The 23,351-nt window shown below is 41.8% G+C and overlaps 1 protein-coding gene across 1 annotated transcript in view; it reads left to right on the plus strand.

Moving 5' to 3' along the window:
• The window catches only part of TRPC7 (transient receptor potential cation channel subfamily C member 7), a 111,880-nt gene that overhangs the window by 51,030 nt on the left and 37,499 nt on the right, over positions 1 to 23,351 (plus strand). The window contains exons 3-4 of the mRNA XM_016197578.2: positions 9,504 to 9,668; positions 17,824 to 18,040. Of these exons, the coding sequence (XP_016053064.2) occupies positions 9,504 to 9,668; positions 17,824 to 18,040 (382 nt within the window). The remainder of the gene's footprint in view (positions 1 to 9,503; positions 9,669 to 17,823; positions 18,041 to 23,351) is intronic.

Here is a 23,351-nt window from a genome sequence, read left to right on the forward strand (position 1 = left end):
TAGCCGATTTGGCTCAGTGGTTAGAGTGTTGGCCCACAGACTGAAGGGTCTCAGGTTCAATTCCAGTCAAGGACATGTACCTCAGTTGCAGATTCGATCCCCGACCCCAGTCAGGGGTGCTGGGGGAGGAAACCAATCAAAGTGTCTCTCACATAGATGTTTCTCCCTCTCCCCCTTCCATTCTCTCTGAAAAAAGCAATGAAAAAAATATCCTCAGATGAGGATTAAAAAATAAATTTAAAAAAAAAAAAAGAACCATGAAAAATACAGATTACTGTGTAAATGAGCATACTTTTGATTGATTACAAATTTTAAAACATGATATAATTCTTTGGACAGGGCTATGTGATTTATATGTCTAACTTTTATTATAAAATATTATAACAAAAAAATACAGTATTTTGGCACTTAAAAGTTGAACCATAAACTAAAAACTGGAACTGCATTTTCTCAACCCTTGGAAACCCTCTGAGTTAGGCATGATTATGGTCATTTTATAGATGGAGAAACTGAGGCCCGAGAAGTTACGCTTCTCTGTCCCTCACTAGTCAGTGGTAAAGCTAAGAATGGCACCCAGGCAGGCTGACCCCAGAGCCTGTGCATCTTCTATGACCCCATGAATCTTTGCACTCAAGGGACAGTATAACCACCAGGAAAATCTGCAGTTATGGATCCAACTTGGGAACATTATCTAATCAGACCTCAGGCTCAGAGAATTACCTGAAACTATAGCTCTTCCTAGTAAGATGTATCAGGTGAGATTTGGCAAGAACCCTGAGATCCTAATAGGTCCTCCTGTAAAGCATTCTTTGGCTGGAGTCTGCACTTTTTTCAGGCTGTAAATCAGGCTTACTTAGCCTCCACATTAACCTGGTTCCTGGCAGAGTGGTGACCAGGCAGCCAGCAGAGCCATTGCTGAATCTGCTGCTGCTGTTGTCTGCGTGCGAGAGAGGGGCCAAGCTTCACCATTCAGGGAGATGAAGCTGTCTGGGAAACTGGCTTTGTGCCCTCACCCTTGTGTATTCCTGATTTTTACCTCCACTAGGACTTGGCTGACCCACAGGCAGAAACACAGAGAAATGAGAGTCCTAACAGCATCTTAAAATGTGAAGTCTCCTGGCCTCTGTGGGCTTGCAGAAATCACTGTGATCTCTCATGCTTTGGTGTGTCTGCCTGATTTTAAATCTACCATGAGGAAATACAGGATAATAGTTCAAAACATTGTCCTTGAAGTCAGACCAGCCTGGATTCAAGTCCAGGCCCTGTCATAATCGCCTTTGTGATTATAGGCAAATTACTAAATGTTTCTGTGTGTCATGCTTCCATATATAAAATAGGGACACAATAATACCCATCTCAATAAATGATGTAAGGGTTAAACAGTATAGTGACTGTTAGGAATGGAGCCTGACACAGAATACATACTCAATAAACATTAGCTGTTCTTTGTAATGATAATTATTATTATTACATAAATATCTTCTGGATTGATGTCAGTTTGCAGTGGTAACTGCATACAAAGAAAGTAAACAATCTTCAATACAAGAGACAACCCTCAAACCCTATTTTAACCTCATGTTTCAATCTTCTCTTCCACCAGAAGATAAGAGCCTGGTTTAGTTTTCATCACCTCTTCCTGTCTGCTCTCTAGTAAAGATGTGAAGACAGTTAAGTGTTCAGCAGACCCTGAGCAACAGAGGATTTGTTATATTTAGAAATTATTCTGCGATAATGAGTCAGAGAAAAAATCATGAAGCAAATCTTAGAGGCTTTGGAAGAGCATGCAATTTATCACTCAACAGATGTTTCTTGAGCACCTATTATGTGCAACACATAAGGCTGGGGATGCAAAGAGAGTTGGTTCCCTCAAAGAGCTTAAAAATGGCAGAAGAGATCAGATGTAAACACAGTGGTATAGCAATTCTCAACTTGACCACGAGCCATGATTGCCACATGAGTGGGCCACAAAATAGGACCTAAAGGAATCCAAATCTATCAGGGGGCTGAGGGACTTGGTAGGACTTCAAGGTGGAAAGAAAGTTGGGTCTCGAAGGCTGATTAGGAATAGACCCAGAGAGAAGTAGGATGGATTGTCCTTGAACACAGGCTAGCAGGGAGCAGGAGGGCTACATAGGCCATGTTTGGGAACAGCATGCAGAGCAACTTGGCTGGAAGGGAAGGCTCAGAAAGAGGGGTGAGTAGTTGGACATAATCCAAAAAGGTCTGCTAGAAGTTGCTTCCACTTCTCCTTTGGTTTCAGACTATGGCAGAGCCCTAAGTAGAGAGAGCCACTGCCCAAGTATAGAGTGTGGCCCCTTTGTGACATTGTGAAAGAGCAGAGGCAGAGATCTGAAGCCAGCTAAAAGCTCACTCTGAGCCCACTGTGGTACTCTGGCCATGATAATATAGCCAGACTGGAAAACGGGTCACCTAGTCAGCACTCTCTGGGCTCAGTGCTATGAGAGGGCTCCTGGTGAGCACTGGAAAACCACACACTTAGCATTTGCCTTGAGGAGGGCCAACCAAGGCCCCCTGCCATTCCACCTGCCCTCAGGAAATGGTTCACCCACAGCTCTAGAAGTCCAGCACAATTTGTTTGGATCCCTGCACTCTAAAGACTGAAGCATAGGCTGGTTCACAAACATCTGTCCTCATCATAGAATCCTTCTTTCCCTGGCAAGAGAGAAGCTGCCGAGTCCTCAGAGCAACCTACCAATTTGGGACATTTGTGTGAGTAATCCCTCTGGAAAATTGGAGGTTTGCTTAATTTGAGGTAGGAGCAAATTTTTCATGTCCTCTTATCCCTGAGAAACAGGAACAGAGAGCTGTCTTTGAGAATGGAGCAACCTCCTCAACTGAGTAAGTGCTATCAAATCTCTGTGGGAGTGAAGAGCCCTCTGAATTGCCCATCTCCTCTCACTGTCCAGTGGACTTCCAGTGAGCAGCTATCAGCAGGACCTCTAGCTGTGGAAAGAACTAAGAAGCATGCCAGGGTTGGCCGGGCTTGTTAGTGCACAAATGGAAGAGGAGGGAGGGAAGGCTGAAACTGAGTGAGACATCTGTACAGGCATCCACATGGAATCTTCTAGCAATGAAAAATGTTTCTGAAAGACACTCGGGTGGTCAGAAAATGGAAAATTTTGAAGGTGGTGCTGAAAAAAGATGAGGAGAGGGAGGCCGCGGCAATGTATATGAAACAAAAGAACCAAAAATCCCCGTGAACTAAGTCCAATTGCTGTCCTCGTCCTTGGCTCAGTTCTTGAGCAAACCCCTTCAGATGACAGTATAAGTTTTTTCCTGATAAGATTCTTACACTCCTAGCTCAACTGACTTTGGGGATGTAGTTGTTATTGTTTTTGGATCTAGCACTTTGATAATAAAAATAAATTCAGTGGAGACATGAATTCATTCATTTACATATTCATCATATCTCCAAGAGAGCAAGCAAACTTTCAGCCTCTTGCACCCATGTGCCTCTTCCAGATGTATTGACATGGCCAGAGTGCTGCGCACTTTGGGATGATGAGTAAGGAAGGCCACTCTGGTCCTATAGGTGACACCAGGTTTGCAGTCTACACACAGAGTAGTTGCAGCTGCACCACTTATTCATTCAAACAGTACTGCCTGAGAACCCACTCACTGAGCACCACACTAAGGACTACACGAGCCCTCTAAGAGTTTTTTCTCCAGCAGAGGATCATACAGGCATATAACTTTGATAAAAGGCAGACAGTAAGACCTGCATGAGAGGAGAGGAGAGATTCTCACCTAAGTGGGTAGGGTGAGCTTTCAAGGAGGAGATAGTTATTGAACTGGACAAAACTTGGATACATGGAGAAAAGAAAGAAAGCATTACAGGTAGCAAGAGATACCCTGAGCAGAGGCTCAGAGATGGTCAAACTTAGGTCAGGCTCTGAGAATAGCTTTGCTGGAGTTTGGTCAGAGGCCAGGGATGGGAAGGAAAAGAGCAGGAACCAAGCTGGATCAGCAGCTGAAGTCTGGTTTTAAACTCTATTGCCTTTGCTCTGTTCTCTCCTTTTACCTTCCTTCATTCCCTTTCACTTGCTTACTTTCTCCCCAACTAAAATCCCCTCCTCCATCTATGCCTCAATCCTTCCATCCAGCCCAAACAGTGCAAATGGAGTGGACATGAAATTAGCAGAGAACTTGTGCTGCTGTGGAGAGGGAAGGCATCAGTGTGATAACTGTCCTCCCCAACAGGACACAGCCCACTGCCACAGGATGAAAGGAGACACCCAGAACTCTGGCTGGAAAACCATATGTGCATCTCTGTAGCACATCCAAAATCTGCAGGCCCACAGAGATCCTCTCCTCTTTGCAGACAGAATGAAATAGTGATATGACCTGGAAAAGATGCAGGAAACTTGAGCTGGGAGAAGCAATACAAGGAGTGGTGAAAATGTCTGCTCTGGAGACAGATCTGAACAGTCACAGGACGACCAGCTTCATAACGGATGTGATCCTTCTCACCTCACCATGTAGGGAGGATGAAATAAGAAAATGTTCATAATGTGCTCAGCACAGAGCCTGAGCCATATCAGTGCTCAGTAAGTGTCTGCTTTTTATTGCTTTATTTATGACAAAAGCTAAGACCAGGAAGGGCTAACGTCAAAGCCAATGAAATCAAGAGAGTTCCATAGGGAGCACAATGGAATGGAAAGCACCAATGAACCCAATCTCAAGAGATGCTCCAAACAGGAAATTCAGGTTGACTGTCCACACTGCGAAAGCCACTTGATGCTACAGTGCTTATCTCCCTTTGCCTATGTAAAACAGTTCCAGGGGAGGAGAGGGGTGAGATTTCTATAAGCAAATTGCTGGTGAGCCAAATGGAAAATCTTAGCTAATGAGCCAAATGGAAAATCTTAACCACAGTCTCATCAGACATCAGTGGGGCCTTTGATGGTTTATCTGTATTAAAAAAAAAAAAAAAAAATTCTCTATAAGCAGTTGGATTTCATAAATCTTTCTCCAGCTAAGCTATTCTTCAGTTTAGCAAATCATGCACTGCCACACATTATTCTGTAAATTAGGCCTAGTGTCAGAGAGAAAAATCTGTGTTTAAGGGATATGGAAATCACAAAGCCTCAAAGCCTCTGAGCTCAAATGTAGCCCTCTTCCCCTCCCCCAAAAAGGGCAAAATGCAGAAGTTAGCATCTTTTAAGGTGGAAGGGGAAGGGGCACTAGAGAGAGAAGAGAATTGCCTTCTGCAGGTTCAGTAACCTCATTGATGGAAGGCTCCATGACCAGGGTACAGCTGAAAGGACTTGATGGTACCCTGACTGCCCTAGCAGAGGCCAGCCCATTCTGAGTTAACTACCTGAAAAAATCAAGTTGCACCTCCAGTGGAGGATGAAGGAGGAGCGATTGGATAGAGCGGCCTAACCCACCTGGTTAGGCTACACGGACCTTTCCAAAGCACTAACACTTCAAGAAACTGCTGAAACAACATGGAGGTCAGACAAAGAGCAGAGCTGGAGAGTGTGCAAAGGAGAAAGAGAGAGAGAAATGGGAAAGGAAAGGAAAGTCATGGGCTCATTTTTATTCATCAAATACAAATATAGTGCTTACTATTTGCCAGGAGTTGTTCTAAGTACTTTACAAATACTCAGTTATCCTCATCACTGGCCTCATTTTACAGAAGAGGGAAGCTAAGCACAGAAGAGTCAATGACCAAAGAGCACATGGCCAGCATGTGGCAGGGCCAGGGCTTGAAGCCAGGCAGCCTTGCACCAGTTCATGCGCTTAACCACTCCCTCCCCTCATTGGGAAAGTTTAGACCCTGTTGTAAGGTGGGTATCTTGCCCAAGGGTCTTAACATCCCCTGAAACAGCCCTAAAATTACTCAATAGTTAGTCATGGAATGTTTATAGCTCTCCAACAACTGTATATTCTTAAAATATCAGATATTTTCTTGTGAATGAATATAAAGTAGAGAAGAGAATGAAGGAAATGGTTTTCCGTTGGCCCGTCAATAAATTAAAAGCAAAGTAACAGTCAGTATTTGGCCAATATACTGAAGAGTTCTCATATGCCAGCATTTTATTCTCACTATGTCACCAGGGTCTGAGAGGAACAAGAAATTCAGGTGAGATATTATCAGAAAACTACCTTTGGACAGAAATATTGTTATGTTAACCATAAAGACTGATCAAACGTGCCACCAGGATAACTGACTTGGGTTAGATTCAAGAACCAGCAGCCACATACATTCTGGTCCCTCTAACTTGCAGGTCTTGTTTTCCAGTCTGGCTCATCCCACCGGTCTCCTTTCCCATTATAGGGACTTCTGTCTCAGAGCTCCCTCCTCTCTCTCTTCAGAGTTTTACTTCTCTTAGCTCTCCCCCTGCCTCCTGGCCAGGTCTCTGGACAGTCCATCGCAAAGGTGAATGGGGTTTGACTTATATCCTCTTATGAGACCACTCAGCTCCATTTAAGCCCACTTTAACAGATTCTCAGCTCCAGGCATTACACAGCTCCTGCTATGAAGAGTGCGAATCATGTTACTGGGGAAATGGAGGTGGTTCCATCAGTTCTTCCCTAGAATAACTGTCATAAAAGTGTACCATGACCTAGGTCCAGATGTTTTAGGGGCAGGAATGCCCTGGGCAAAGTTCTTGGTGTCACCCAGCCTTTCATCATTCCATCCTTCTGTGGGCTAGATGCCAAAGAAAGCAGGCTCAAGACAACAACGATTTTCTGAGTTCCCATTTTATCCTAGCTGTGCACTTTTCTTCCATTGGTTCCTCTCTGACCATTTTTTGAAAATCCTTCCCCTGCTCCTCCCCCCTGGCCCCCAGGAATTCTTCCTGCCTTTGTTCCCTGGTCGAGTGCCCTTTTGGTTAGGGTGTTCTTTGTGTCCTGATGGTATGTCTCATGTTACTCTCATCTTCCTTGGTTCAGGGATGATATTTCTAAGTGCTTCAAAAGCACAACAGAAAAAAATCCTTTTGATACACATTGAACTCTATGTCATGAAGTTGTTTTCGAAGGCCTACCACCAATACAGAAAAGTGCCCATATAATAATAAACAATTCAGGCGTCAGCTTTCTGGGAGGAGTACAACATAAATTCTGTCTACAAATAATAGCAATTTTGGAGCTAGGTTGTTTTATTATGGAGGGGAAAAATGAAGCTGTGGAAATTAAGAAAGATCTAATCAGAGGACAAAACCCTTAGAGAGCCCCCTTGTTTTAGTGAGGACCACTATCTTACTCCAAGGCAGGCAAGGGTGAGAGGGAATGGTTCCCACTGTGTTCTCTCAGAAATTCCTCCCCTCCAGTTCTGCTGCCTAATCAGTCCTGCTGACTTGTCTGCAGGAGGCAACAGAAACAGCAAGGATGAACTCTCCCAGATACAAATGCCGTTGGAGGGATTTAGGACTGGAGCCCTGCCAGAGTGGCTACAGTGCAGAGAGCCACTACACACTCCACAGGGTCTTCTGCTACTTTATGGGCATATGTCCTATCCTCTAATCAGGCTGTGAGTTCCTCCAGAGCAAGGCTACTACAGCACCCAGAGAAGGGTGACTGTTGAAAAAACTGACTGTGCTCCCCACACACCCACCAGCCTTCCCTCTGTGGGACCTGTGTTGTGACCAGGCTCTCAGAATTACTGAAACATCCACATGATTGTCTTGATTGCTCCACTTTGCTGTGAGCCAGAAAGGGCACACAAAAGCATATCACCTGCTGGCCTGGGGTTCCTATCTGGGTTAAGGAGTATCGTTGCTCTTGTTCTCAGAGGTTGCTATGAGTAATGCTATTTTAAAAAGTCTCGTTCACAGCTGCTGTTTGGGTTATAGAATTATTAGGGGCTACTGCAGGGCCAAATAAATCTTTGATAGTGACCTTACAGGTCACTTGGCTGCTGCCATAAGTTCCCAGAAACTGTAAATAAGAACGTGTTACCATCTGCATTGAGAATTTTAAAAATAGCTTTATTTATATTCTTATAATGAAAAAAGGGATGTTGCACATTTCCCAGGAATCACTGTACGTGTCTCCTTTAAACCCAATGATGCAAATGAGATGAAAACTGGCATATTATACTCCAGGGAAATCAGATGGAAACTCAGCCCCTTTGAAGGATGCAAGGTCTGTCTGCTCTAGTCCATGGGTCCCAGCTCCTATGGCATGTGGCTATCCTGGGTAGGGCCAAAGAACAGGGCTACCAAAGCAAATAATGGCTTTCTCCTGTCGCAGGAAGAAAATAAGCGAGTATAATTTTCTCAAATGTAAACTGTATTCCCATAAATTTTACTTAAATATTACCTATTACCAGTTCCCATTCGTCAGGACTCAGAATCAACTAACAATTGACCAAGTGGCACCAAATATTTGCAGAAAAAGAATGTGCAGTTGCAAATGAAGTCAATTTGCTGGATTAAGCAGAAAAAGGTTGAATCCGGGGGTGTCTCGTGGACCACATGGGCAGAGTGGAGCTGGGCTCCAGAGAGGGTTGGACACTTTCTGAGCCTCTTTCTACACAACTTCATTCTTCTTTTTCCCTTTTTCACTGGCTAGCTTTGCTAGTCCACACTTAGTACACACAGTAGAAGATGTCTGCCCAGATCTCCCAAGGTTATATGTTAACACCCCTCGAAATAAAGAGATTGCCTCTCTCAATCATAGTTTCCAATACTGGTGAGAAAACCTGATGTGCCCAGTGTTAAGTCAGGGCTCCACCCCTCGTCCAATAGGCTGTATCCAGAGGGCTGAAGTCAATAATACAAAATGGCCACAAGAGGTCAGCCATATAACCTGGGCATTAGGGCAGGGCAGTTCCAAGAGAGGAAGGAGGTGGTGAGAAGCTGCTGAGTGGGGGATAGAATGTGTTGGTGCTCTAAAGAATCCCAAGCCAAATGCCACTGAAATCCAGAGGGGAAAAACTGAGGAGTGTCAGTGTCCTCTAGAAACACTGCAGGCACTTTTTCTTAGACTTCATAGGAATAGAGAGAGGGAAGCTTTCTACAATATCTCATTTAATCCTGTAAGAATATGACAGACTCTGTTTTGCAGATGACAATATTGAGGCTCTGGTGAGTTAAGTTAAATAGCTGGCCCAAGGTCACAAGGCTACTAAATGGTAAAACAAAACTCACATCCACATGGGATTCCCAAAACCCCATTCGTGCTCCATCCATTTTTTCATGCTGTCTCCCACATGAACTCTGCCCAGAGATAATTCTCCCTGGATTGGAGATAAGCCTTTACCTAGAAGAAGGTTATCGTTTTCTGTGCCTGGGACTTCTCCAGGCCCTGATGCCGCCAGTCCTGAGGGCTCTGGCCACTGCACAAAGACCCCCAGCCCTCCTGAGTTAGAAGGACCTAGCAGGAACCTGACCCATATGCTACTGCTGTAACACACAGGCCACCCCCAAGTGGAACATTTCAGCCCCAAGCTATTCATAAGTTGTTACTGTTCAAGTGCTACTGATGCCATTTCCTGTTTGCATTTTGTTTTTGTTTTGTTTTTACAGTTCGTTGCTCATCCTAACTGTCAGCAGCAATTGCTTACCATGTGGTATGAAAATCTCTCAGGCTTACGTCAACAGTCTATCGCTGTGAAATTCCTGGCTGTCTTTGGAGTCTCCCTAGGCCTCCCTTTTCTCGCCATAGCCTATTGGATTGCTCCATGCAGCAAGGTACAGATTGCTTAAGGTGCATGTCTTTGCGGTTATTTCTTCTCTACTTAGCAAAACCAAAGCCCATTTTGTTCAAATAAGCAACTGATCATTTCCCACATTTAAAGAAAATAGCTCTGAGATACCTAGCAAAAGTAGCAAACCATATTAGAGGGAAAATGTTAAGATCTGCTTTCTTTTAACCATCTTTTTTTTTTGTTAAAGAGAGCAGTGATAAAATGGGAAATTTTAAACTTGTGAGACAATCTAATCAATAACAGATCAGAGAGGGAATAAAGGCACTTTTCCTCTTCTAATTATGCAATTTTATAAACATGTCTTCCTAACCCACGGTAATAATAATTATTATAATAGTAAGAGGAATAGTCAACACTTATTGAATACTTGCCTTTTGCTAAGTGAGCCCTTTTCATGGACTATCTCATTTCACCCCCTCGATTACATTATGACGCACACACTCAATGACATAGGTTCAGAAAAGAGAGTAACTAGTAGGCCAAGATCAAATGCTGGGCGCTGCAGATCCATGTCAACATCCTCCCAGTTTCCTTGGCTTCCTCGATTGAGTTCTGGCCACATGGATAGCTAAATTAGGTCACAGAAAGGAAAAAGACAAAGAGAAGAGAGGAGCTTTAAAGGTACAAGGCTGGGTTCTTTTCTCAAGGTGAAGGTGCAGTGTCTGGTGCCCAATGGTAATGAAAGCAGTGGAACCTGCAGGTCCCAAGCTGCCACACACACAGCTGCTATCCCCACAGCGCAGCCATTTGATCCACAGCCACAGAAAGCACCAGCAGCCACTCCAGCTTCAGGCAAGAGTTAGCGCCTATAAGACCAAACCACGCAAAAATTTTGAAATAAGTTTCATGGGTCAAGATGGTCATTAAAGGTTCCAAAGCTGCATTTATCTATATATTATGCTGATATATTAATAAAGAAATTACACTTAAGTAATCAACATTCAGTAGAAGAAATATGACTAAAGAGAGATTAGTTCCACAGAAAATATGATTCACTAATGCAGTTAATAAAAGTGTCATCAGTGAAAGGATCTTCTTGTCAACTCCACCAAGAGGGAACTCATGCCAGTATGGTGGGCCCAAGACTCAGGGCTGCTGATGGGGCCACCTAAGCAGGCAGGCAAGGAACTGGCCATCTTAGAGTAGCAGGAGTGTCACAGAGAAAGGTTAGGACTCAAACTCCTTCTTCTGCAGAATGGCATTAAAAATAAAAGTCCTCATACTGAATATCAGTGGTGTTCAACCTTATCACCATTGAGGATTTTATTTCTATGTCAGTCTACCATGACACAGATTTCTAAATCACAATTTCCCAAATGATATATATGTAGGAGAAGGCAAGTTTTTCTGTCCTTCATTATGAGCTGGAAAAGTACAGTGAGTGAAAAAAACAAATAAGATTTAAAGCTGGATTTGAGCTGATCATTGGCTTTAGGCACAGGTTTCTAAACTAGAATTATCTGATCTGTTCTACAAATTAGATCACTGCCTTCGTCCAGAGCTGAAATGGACAGGGGCACTTGCTTCCACACTCTCTGAGCCCCAAACTAATTCTAGGATATTCAGTCATTAAAATAACAACCACTTGGTGGAGAAAACACTGCCAACCTCCCTTTTACTGTAAAACTAAATGCAACAGCTTCCAGGAAACTGGGACTAGCCAACACCAGCAAATTGATTTGCCTCTGACTGTCCGAGGAAATATTCACAAAGAAATGATATGCCAAATGGCTAACTTTCTAGTATGTCTGAAAAGAATCTTAGCCAAAATCATCCTGGGGGAGTGGGGAAGAGTATGTGTGTGAGGGGGAAGGAATTCTGAACTTTCTTGGGGCTCAGTAAATCCAAGAGACTGATGCCACCATGGAACATAGGGGTCCAAGGTAGAGCAGTCTTCTGGAACATTCTAGAAGAAATTATTGCAGGGGAGTTTGGCCCCATAGTTGAGGCCTCCTCTCTGTTCAGATTCATGTCTGAATGACATCTGGTGCTACTGGAGCTTCCAGTAAGACTAAGAAACAAAGCACTCAAGATAAATAAGCTGGTTATTAAGCCACTGTGGTTTCTGTGCACTTTCTGGGCTCCAAGTCTGAGCTCAATGCAGTGGAGGGTATGTCCTCAGCTGAGCGACAAGTCTTAGTTTACAGCATGAGATTAATTTTTGGTGGCAATGCTCATTCTGAGGAAAGATTCCTTCATTAAAAAGCTGTTTAAACTTGCTCTGAGGCAGACAAAGGACAGATAAAATAGTCAAAAAATGTTTAGTCTTTCCTTTCACAATTTAGAAAGAAATGTGTTCAATTTGGCAAAGAGATTATATAACCAGAGATCACAAAGGGGTCACATCTTCCACATGAAGAAACCGACCCTCTCTAAAGGCTCCTGATGCCCAGCATACAATGTCCTCCCAAGAGGAGTGGCACAGTGGAGAACTCTGTTAATATGCCAGTACCCTCCTCCCAAGAGTCACTGCCTTTGTATCTGTCTAGAAATTCTATGAAAAGGCCAGTATCATTCCAGCAAGCCCATGTTCTAATGACCTTATTACAGCTCCCTCAAAGAAATAAGACCCTGATATTCTTTAATAAATGTATTCATAAAATCTCACTGCTAAATCTCATCAACCAGCCACTGTCTATCAATATCTAATAAATACTGAGATTTCTGCTTCCAACGTAATGGTGTATTTACTTCCTAACAGTTGCTGTCATTATCTAGGAACACCAAAATTACTTGATTAGCCTGCCAAAATCATTTATTTCCTATTGAATTCCCATGACTGTCAATTCTGTTTTTACGAAAGTTTCTGAAGGTCTCTAAGAAAGACAGTTAAGTAAGATGATAAGGTTAAAGGTGTCAGTAGAAGTTCAGCTTACTGATTTGGTGACTGAAAAGGATGACCAAGTCGAAGTTGTGTACACATGGTGGTAAGTGCAGGTCTGGAGCACAGGAGAGGTTTGTCAGGGTCAATAAACAGATTAGTGATTTTTTTTAAAAACAATTTCTCATTGTTTTTAACACCAACATAGGTAAAGTCAAGCAGCCCCTGAGGGGCCAATGGGTTCTTATCCACATGGTTGCTCTCAGGTAGATCTTTTTCTAGAGAGCTCTTAACAAGGGCCCCAATGTCAAAGGGCCCTCATGGCTGATTAGGCTCCTTTCCATCCTTTGCTGTTCCCTTGTGATTCATAATTTAGGTTGTTTGCCTACTAAAATCTGACAGCTGCGAGAATAACAGCCATCTTCAAAGGCTCAGTGTCTCTATAGCAGGTAGACTGGGACAGAAGTCAGCATCATGAGAGTGTTGAGAAACCACACTAGTCCTAATTATAAAAGTACAAGAGGGAAGCTGACTTCCTGCATTACCTGTTAACCTCTGCTGTTCCATTATCCTTATAAATTAGTCCCAGGACTCAGGCCGGGACAACTGTAAACAACTGTAGACTCCCACCTAATGTCTTTGCAGTGTGATCTATCTGCCATGCAACTCTTGCTTGCAGAATTATCAAAGTGTTAGTCATTGCCCCCAACCCTCAGCCCCATCCCAAATAAAAACATCTAGTCAGGAAGGCATGGGTGATTCTACAGCTTTCGAGGATCCCTGCTTTGCCTTTCCAAAGCTAACACAGTTTGAAACATGGTCTAGGGTCAACCAGGAGAGGATAGTGCCTCCAAAACCCTCTGTGTCTCCCTCATTTGCCTTTATGAGAGAGCTACCCTGGATTAAACAAAATCATGATGCAATTTTTGAAGCACTGCCACAGAGGGGGATTTTGCGCCAGGAAACAGAATTTTGTTCCTTTGTTACAAAAGCTTCTGCCCTCAAATCCAAAAGGAGAGTCCATCACTTGTTTCCCTGTGGGATAGGATTTAGGAGTGCCAGAAGGCTGATCACTTTCATACCCAGCCCAGTCTGAGACCTGTAACATTCTCTTCCCATCTCTTCATCTATTTCTTACCATAGTTCAACCTGTCTCTCCCCACTCGAAAACCAGCACCTATGAAGGGAAGAACCAACTCATATAGCCTGTTTCATCTCCATCACCTCCAGTGCCCACAATCATGTTGCATATAAATAGTGCCCCAAAAAGGGCTTGTGACATAAATACATAAGGACTGTGTAGGTCTCCCTTTGGGAACCCTTGCATATAAGCTTCTCAAGAATCAGTCAAGTATAAGTTTCCTCTTAGGGAAACTGCTTGAGGCCCTCCAGTGCGACATACTGAGTGCTTCCTATGTGCCAGGCACTGTTCTGCTTTGCAGGTATTAAATAATTCATTCCTTATGTCAATCCTATGCAGAAAATACTATTTTATCCCCATTTTTACAGATGAAGAAACTGAGACACAAAGAGATTAAGTAACTTTCCAAAAACTATGATATGGAGCTGTGATTTAAACCTAGGTTCTCTGGCTTCAGAGACCAGACCTTACCCACTGCACACATACACACATACCAACCCCCATCCCCCCCCCCCCCCCCCGCCAATTACATCAGCAGCATTACCACCTCAATGCTGAATGCAAACATCTTAGCTGCTAATTGACTTTAAAAAGGACTTAAGATCTTTAGAGTCAGCAAGACTTTTCTAGAAGGGAGGAATAAAATCTGACACATAACAAATACTACTCCTTCCTTTTCTTTCCCTGGAAACCCTACCTTTGAAATTCCACTACTACTCAGCATCTCTTCAGCCCCCAGGATGAGGGGTGGATTCATATGGTAATGAAAGAAGACTCTGATTAGATACTCCTAGGGAACACTTGCCACACCAAAGGAAGCGAGATTCCTGAGCCCTAGGTTAGACATTTTGAATTACATTTTTGGAGGGAGCGGTCTGAGGAAACTACCACTAATTTAAGCAGGATCTCTCTAAAATGGGAGAACCACTCCAGCCTTGAAGACGTTTCTTTTTGGAATACTTGATCCAAAGTTTGTCTCCATTCAGCTTTCCAACTTGTACACTGAGCCTTTGCTTGAGGCCACTGGCACCTGGCGAGAGGGACTCTGATGGCACAGAATGGGGAGAGATGCTGGAATCAGTCTCTGTGGCTTTCCTGCAGTCCTGGCCTTTTCTGCGGGCATGTGGCCACCAGGCCCAGTTAGGTGCATATACTTGGGTTAGCATGAAGAGCCGGGTGGCATGGAACAGAGGTGTGCCAACCAGTAAATAGAAGCAGGTGCCCAGCCCTGAGGGCTCATAAATGCAGCTCATTTGGAGCTAATTCAGGAGTGCTACTCAGTTATTCTCACATTCATGTAATGCCCAGAAAGTTTGGGGTGAGCCAGACTTAGCTATTATAAGCTTGATTTCCTGGTATGTTCTTAGCTTGTATGGTCCAAGTAATGACAGAGCTGCTGAGCTCATATTCCACACTAATGAGTTTTGCACTCCAGGCAGAGAAGGCCAAGGCCCACATCTCCCGAAGCTCTGCCATCTCTTTCTACACCTATGCTATTACCTGACCCAGCTTTAATGATTTCCAGCTCAGAGCCACTGGCATATATTGGTTGACTTTTCTCCTCTTTTGGCTCACCTGGTGGCCTTGTAAAGGAGGAGGTTTTCCAAGTGTAATTTGCTTCAAAAATTACTTTTGTGAGACATATAGGAATGTCATACAAAAAGAAAAAGAAAGAAGATCACTGAAATAATTTGATATCATCTGACCTTTATCGCAGTTTTACCAGTTAAAAAGACGCATTCAAGCCTGAAAGAAAATTAGGAAAGGAGCATCAATGCCTAATCTCACTTTTCCTCACTACAGCCTAGATCAAGTGGGAACTGAGCCCAACATAACCTTCCAAATTATAGCAGGGCCTTATCAGGGTTTTCATATGGTTGGCTGCAGATATAGTAATTTTTACAGATGCATCTTGTCAGAAAATAATAATCAAGGGAAGTAACAAAGACAACAGTAAGTTCCTCAAACCAGCTCTCGCAGGGCCTCCCAGGGCTAGCTTGGATCCAGCATGCAGATTCCTCAAGCAGGTGCCGCACCCAGGTAAGAAGATGGGGAAGTAGCCTCACATCCTCTCCAGGCAGTTTCCGGAGATGCTACGCAGAAACCACTGGTAAAGGATGGGGGAAATGTAGCCACCAATCCCTTTAGAGCTTGTCTATCTCTGTGTTCCTCATCTTTTCTCTGCTATTTCTGGGACCCGCTGGGACACACAAGAGCTGGTGTCCCCTGCCCTCTCCTTCACTTTCCCTCTCCCCTCGACCCACATCCCCCACTGCAATCATTCTCCATCTTCCCTAGCCTCTCACCACTACCCCAGCAAGGACACGCTGACAAGAAACAATGTGATGACTATTTAAGGATGTCTCCTGGATACACCAAAGTGTCCCAGTGTCCTGGTTGGGAAACAGGTCTCCAAAATACCAACACAGTCAACTAAAATACTGAAAAATTCAACTGTTACTTGAAATCATATAAATCAAAATGAGATATGATTTAATTCCATTTTTTACAGAATTTATGTGAAATATTTTATTTGTCCTTATATTAATCTCTGCATTCTGAATTTAGCACATCTACTTACAGCCAAAAATAATCTACCATCCCTGTTTTATAAATAACAAAGTTAAACATTACAAAGAAAAGACATTTCTGAGATGTTTGTGGGCCCCATGGTTTTCTGGTAAACATCTTTTTCCATTTCCGAAGTTATTCTGGTGCCATGTGACAAACTGGTAATTCAGGCAAATCCCAACAAGTGTTCTCCAGCACAAGCAAGAGTTCTCAACATCTGGACTTAAAACACAGGGTTTTTTTTTTAAATAAATACTTATCTTTTCTTAAATTTCAATAGGTGGGTTCTATGGCATGAGAATCACAATAAGTCATGCTACACTAACAGCGAGCATAATTAAAGTAGATGATGACCATGCTGAAGCACATTATGAAGCCATCTGATTTATAAATATTATGTTGAACACAGTCATAATGAGGGAAATTTTACCTAGAGAAACCCTGTAGTTAATCTTCTACTGAACCAACACTCCTGGGTGGCATTTCACTCTAGGACTCCTGAATGAGGCAGGATGTGGACATCAATTAACCAGTCACTGGCTATAAGTGAACATCTGCCCTGATAAGGAGCTGAGCTTCAGAAAAGGAATCTGTCTTTGCTCGTGTCTCATCAGTACACCCGGGTGTGGCGTAAGAGTTGCTACTTATATGAGGGTGATGGCAGTGACCTGGAAGAAACTCAAGTGAATTCATTAATAGGGGGTCAGCAAAGACTCACTGTTCCACCCCAGTTTCATCCTCAAAGATCTAAGTGTCCTTGGGATGGCCTGCCAGGGATAGAGAAGATGTGACCAATATTTGCTCCCTAACAGGACATCTTCTGGAACATTTCAGGTTCACATGGAACAACTACACAAGGTAATTATGTGCTAGCCCACAAGGAAAATCTCAGTATGTTTCCTGTAATATCAGAGCAGCTATGATCTATACACATGATGCTATTAGAATTTTTAAAAGCAGAAAAAGTCCTATATGTCTGATAACTAAATAACCTCAAATTAAAAATGAAATCAAAAGGAAAATTTAAAAATATTTAATAACTATCAATAAAAGGCTACATGTCAAAATTTACGGGAATCCAGCTAAAGCAGTACCTAGCAGGAAATGTACAGCTTTAAATAAATTTACGAGACATAAGAAACACTGAAAACACATCATCTAAGCATAAAACTCAAGAAAACAGACAAAAGAGCAACAGAGCATATATACACACACACACACAGAGTTTTGTGTGTGTGATTTTTTAAATCCTGAATGCTATTGACACACATTACTTTTTCCCCAGATTTGAAGGGCATAAAATTCATATCCATGTGGTTGGGGGGAGCTGTGCTGTCAAAGTGTAACCTAATGCTATGTCAGTGCATTCTACTCCTTTCTACTTTCACACTAAACCCTCTAAGTAGGAAAAACTGAAGTCCGTGTGAAATAGGTTTGGTCAAGCAGCATCTCACATAAAAATGCAAGAGAAAATGTTACCTGGGTTCAGTTAGCAGTTTCTGTCCAAAGACCTAATTCAACTTTTAACAAAAGCAGTGTTTAGAGAGAGACGCGCACCCACCTAGGTATCCAGTTTAACATGTCTTGTACATATTTTGTTTCCAGCTAGGACGAACCCTGAGGAGCCCCTTCATGAAATTTGTAGCCCATGCAGTTTCTTTCACAATCTTCTTGGGATTATTAGTTGTGAATGCATCAGACCGCTTCGAAGGCGTCAAAACCCTGCCCAACGAAACCTTCACAGACTACCCAAAGCAGATCTTCAGAGTGAAAACCACGCAATTCTCCTGGACAGAAATGCTCATCATGAAGTGGGTATTAGGTAAGCAAGTCACTCTATCTTTTATTCTCTCTCCCTAATTATAATAGGACATTGCTAAACTCTGGCTTCTGAACTTCTTCTCCCTCTCCTCTCAAGTACACTCTTGGCAGACAAAACAGTGAGTGATGACCAATAGGTAGGTCAAATTCAACTTCTGTGTGTGTTGGTGTGTAACACACATAGACCTGTAGTATAAATACCAATTTTGACAGCAGATGTTGGGGGAAACTGTTACATACTTTTCATTATATGTGTATAGAAAGTGATTGTAAAGTGGCTTTGCATGGGAAAATATAATCCTTTTCTCATTTAAATATAGTGTCCTGGAAGCTTAGGAAATCAAACTGTGCTTCTGAAACAGTATAAAATTGCAAAGCTAAAATATACTTTTGTTATCATTGAATGCTGGTATATAGTAGAATCTTGATGATTAATATGAATCTGAAAAGTTAGGGGCATACATTTTCTCATTATTTGTGTTAATGAACGTAACACCAAGTTCCTCTGTGGTGATATTTTGTGCTGCCAAAGTCTGCCACTGGAGTTGCCAAGGAAACTGTTCCCATTCCCCACTGACTAGCTCACTTTTGCCCAACTCATAAAAACTATTACTAGAAGATAAAATATAACTGGCAATGGCTAAAACTATACATGACAAAATGTGTTAGAGATTTTCCTAACACAGAAAACTTCAAAACTGGTTAAAAAATCACACTTGATAGGAAAAAAATAAAAACCTGCAAAAGCTATTATCAGTGACATTGTATATAATCAAAACCTGATCAATAAATTATAAAATTTAGCTATTATCAGAAAGACAACAAAAAATAAGCACTGTGAGGATGTGGAGAAAAAGGAACCCTCACACACTGTTGGTGGGATTGTAAATTGGTGCAGCCACTATGAAAAACAGTATGATGATTCCTCAAATAATTAAAAATAAAACCACCATATGACCCAGGAATTCTACTTCTGGATATTTATCCAAAGAAATTCAAAACACTATTTCGAAAAGATATACGCACCCCTACGTTGGTTGCAACATTTTTTAAAATAACCAAGATATGGAAATAATGTAGGTATCCATCAAAAAGATAAATGGATAAAGAAGATGTGGCATGTTTGTGTGTTTGTGTGTGTGTGTGTGTGTACAATGAAATGTTACTCAGCCATTAAAAACAAAAAGAATAAAATCTTGCCATTTGCAACAACATGGACAGACCTAGAGGGTATTATGCTAAGTGAAATAAGACAGAGAAAGACAAATACTGTATGATTTCATTTATATGTGGAACTTAAAAAAACAAACAAAACAAACCAGAAACAGGCTCATAGATATAGAGAACAAACTGATGGTTGCCACACGGGAGGAGGATAGGGGAATAGGCAAAAGGATGAAGGGGCTAAGAAGTACAAACTGCCAGTTATAAAATAGTCATGGGGACGTACTGTACAGTATAGAGAATATAGACAATAATATCATACGTATGCATGAAGGCAGATGGTTATTAGAATTAATCATGGTAATCACTTCACATGGTATATAAATATCTAATCACTACATTGTACACCTGAAACTAACATAATATTGTATGTCAGCTATAACTAAAAATAGATTTTAAAATAAATTGTAAGATTTATATCAGAAAAATTTGACTTTGATAAGAATGCTTTGAGTAACACAAAACTGAAGATAGAAAACACTGAAAAAATTTAGCTATGCAGTATCAAACTTTGATCAGTGATTAAATTGCGCTTCTGGTATTTATCCCAGCCCAGGTTTGTTTTAGTGACGAAATTTCAATACTGTTGTAATTTTCATTACTTTCATGTTCACAAACATTTAGTCAAAATGTATTCAGGGTCAAAGTATCTGTGCCACTGATTAACAAAATCACAAAAGAACAAATACATGAAAAGACAGCCCAGCACATGGAATAGCCTAAGAGAGTCACAAGAGTTGAACCACTGGAGAATATCCTACAGAATGCCCAAGCTGAGAGTAACTGGGAATATGGTCTCTTAGCTGGATCTCTCGATAGCCAAAGGGAGAGAAGAATACCTTGATCCAAAGGGCAGAGGCAGAAAAGCACACTATGCTTCCAAGACTTGTAATCAACTGGCAGGTCTGTAACCAAAGGCTCATGTAGTGGAGTCACTGGCATTAAAGTTGGAAAGGGACATTAAAGCCTATTGCAGATTGAGTTCTGTAGCCTCGTTTTTACAGTTCACAGTCTATCCCAATTCCCCCTGGTACACTCGGCACTTTGCATGGACTGAATGCTAACATCCCTAAAAATTCAAATTCTAATCTCAAGGTGATGGTATTAGGAGGTAGGGCCTTTGGGAAGTGATTAGATCATGAGGATGGAACCCTTATGAATAGGATTAGTGCTCTCATAAAAGATAACCCAGAGAGCTCTCTCACCCTCTCCCCGCCAGTGAGGATACAACAAGCAGTCTGCCACTTGAAAGAGGGCATCCTGATCTTGAACTTCCAACCTCCAGAACTGTGAGAAGTAAACTTCTGTTTATAAGACACTCAGTCTATATATTCTGTTGTAGCAACCAAAACTAAGACACAGTTTTAATAAAAAACAAAAACTCACATGTTGGGTTTATGGATAAAATAAAGTATTTATGCACCAATCACTCACCCATCCATTTCCCAATTTAGACCCCCAAGTGGAAGACTCTGGTGCAACCATGCTTTCCCTTGACTGGGTATGCTACCACAGTTAATGGCTCCTACTGAACCATGACTTAATCCTGAGCCCACATATTTCTCTTCTTATGTGTCAGAGCATTCATTATCCCAACAAAAGGAAGGCATCACCAACTACAGGCATTTTACCCACTTTTATAGCTTGGTCCCAGCTTCTGCCCATCAAAGCAGAGCTGAGTTCTTAAGGCTATTGCATCAGAAGTACTGCAGAGGGGAGAACTTACTTCTTATTACCTATACCCTATTAATGTTTCAGATAGAAGAGTCTATTTTTTCTCACGTAGATAACTTTTTCAAACATTTTATTATAAACAATTTAAGAATATCAAGAGAAGAGTATAATGAACCCCATGGACTGATCTCTCATCTTCAACAATTAGCAAGACCTGGCCAACCTTTGTTTCATCAAAACCTCCCCCATTTCCCTTCTCTCAACCCTGTAGTTTATGAAGCAAATCCCAGGTTTAATAAATTTTTTCCTATAAGCATTTTTTGTGTGTATCACTAAAAGACTAGTTCTTTTTTTCCCAATCTTTCTCTCTATGCCTCAAGTTCACTGATATTTTTTCTGCATTATCTGTGATTTTTATCTCTAACCAGTGAATTTTTCTTTTCAAATATATTTTTCAATCCTGTAATCCCACTTGGCTCTCTTTTATATCTTTCATTTCCTTCCTCCTGATGCTTGTATTTTCCTTTAAGTCCTCAAAAATGTTGTGCATATTTATAGTAACTGTTACAAAGTCCTTGACTCTTAATTCTAACATTTCTGTCATTTCTCAGTTTATTTCTACTAACTAATCTTTCTCCTAATAAGGATCACATTTTCCTGTGTCCTGATGTGTTAGTAATTTGAGAGAGAGAGGAAAGGAGAGGGAGAGAGAGAAACATCGACGTGAGAAACATCAATTTATTGCCTTTTGTATGAGTCCTGACCAGGGATCAAACTTGCAATCTAGGTATGTGCCCTGACCGAGAACTGAACTCAAGAACTGCACATTGGTGTACAGGACAATGCTCCAACCAACTTAGCCATACCAGCTAAATATGGCTTGATTGAATAATGGGCACTTTACATGTTATATTATGGAGAAGATAATCTAGATTTTGTCTTTTTCTAAAGAGTTTTTGGTTTTATTCAGACAGGCTGTTAACTAGTTGTCAATGACTTTGAACTCTGGACAGTGTGGCAGAAGCACAGCGAATTAAGGGGAGAGAGCAGAGACAAGATCAGAGAGACAGGCAGAGTTGGGTCATGCCAGGCACTGTAGGTCATGGTACAGAGTTAGATTTTATTCTAAACCACTGGAGGGTTGTGAGCACAGAAGTGACATCATCTAACTACAGTTTTTAATGGATCACTGGCTGCTGTGTGAAGCATACATGATTCTAAGACAAAAGCAGAAGCAGAGAGACAGTTAGGAGGTCACTGCAGTAATTCAGACAGGAAATGGTTGTTTCTGAGGAGGTGGTAGATGGTGATTATATTTTGAAGTTAAAATCGATAATTTTTACCATTGGATTGTTTATGGGGTATGAGAGAGAAAAAAGCAGTCAAGGAAAATTCCAAGTGTGTTAGCTCAAGTAATGGTACAACAGAGGCCCATTTATTAAGACAGAAAGACCAGGGGAGGAGCAGTTCAGAGAAGGAACAGAGATGGAAATCAAGAGTTCAGTTTGAGATTATCTATTAGACATCCAAGTGCAAATGTCAAGTAGTAATTGAATTTATATGTCTGAAATTCAGCGGAGAGGCTGGGGCTGGAGACATAAATTTGGGGATGTTGGTGTATTTAAAGGAAATTATATGCAATTGGCTCAACTGTGAATGTGGGCAGATGAACTGAGGACAAGGCCCTAGTGCATAACAATATTTAAAGGATGGGAAGATGAGACGTATCCAGCTTGATACTGAGACTGAGCCAAAAGAGTGGTGTCCCAGAAGCCAATCAAACTGTCTGGAACCAGGGAGTGATCACTTATTCCCAATGATGCTGATAGATCAAGTAACATGAGGCCTGAGACCTGATCATGGACTTTGGAAGCAAATTTCTGAGTAGCAAGAAGAGATGGGACCCTGTAGGTAACTGGAGGACTTGGCCCCAGCAGGACCAAGGACAATTCCCCCACTGTATCAGGAGGGAAGGTGGAGGGCATGGTGCAGGTGTCCTGGTAAATACAGTGGTGGCAGCAAAATGGAAGTTTGTTGATATTGTTTCTACATTCTCAATTTTTGTCAATAAATATTCTCTAGTTATTAACCATTATATTACATATCAGGCACTGTACTAGATACTGGGGAAGAAGCTCTAAAATAAGACTAACATCTTGTCCCTAAATACCTTCTAGAGTATTTTAATTATTACAAATATACATAATAATAATCTCTGAGAGAAAGATTTTGAGCACTGTGTTCACTGTGTTCTTTTTGCTGGCACACCCAAAGGTCCACAATCCACTCCACTCTGCTCAGACATTGCCAGGCTTGAAATGGCTCAGGCCTCTACAGATGGATCCTTTGCATTCTACTCCCAGGCACTGCCAGGAACACCTTGATCAACCAGAAACGGCAGCACAAGTTTTTTT

This window comes from Miniopterus natalensis, chromosome 4 (genome assembly GCF_054644295.1).
Source record: "Miniopterus natalensis isolate mMinNat1 chromosome 4, mMinNat1.hap1, whole genome shotgun sequence".
NCBI classification, from domain to species: Eukaryota; Metazoa; Chordata; class Mammalia; order Chiroptera; family Miniopteridae; genus Miniopterus; species Miniopterus natalensis.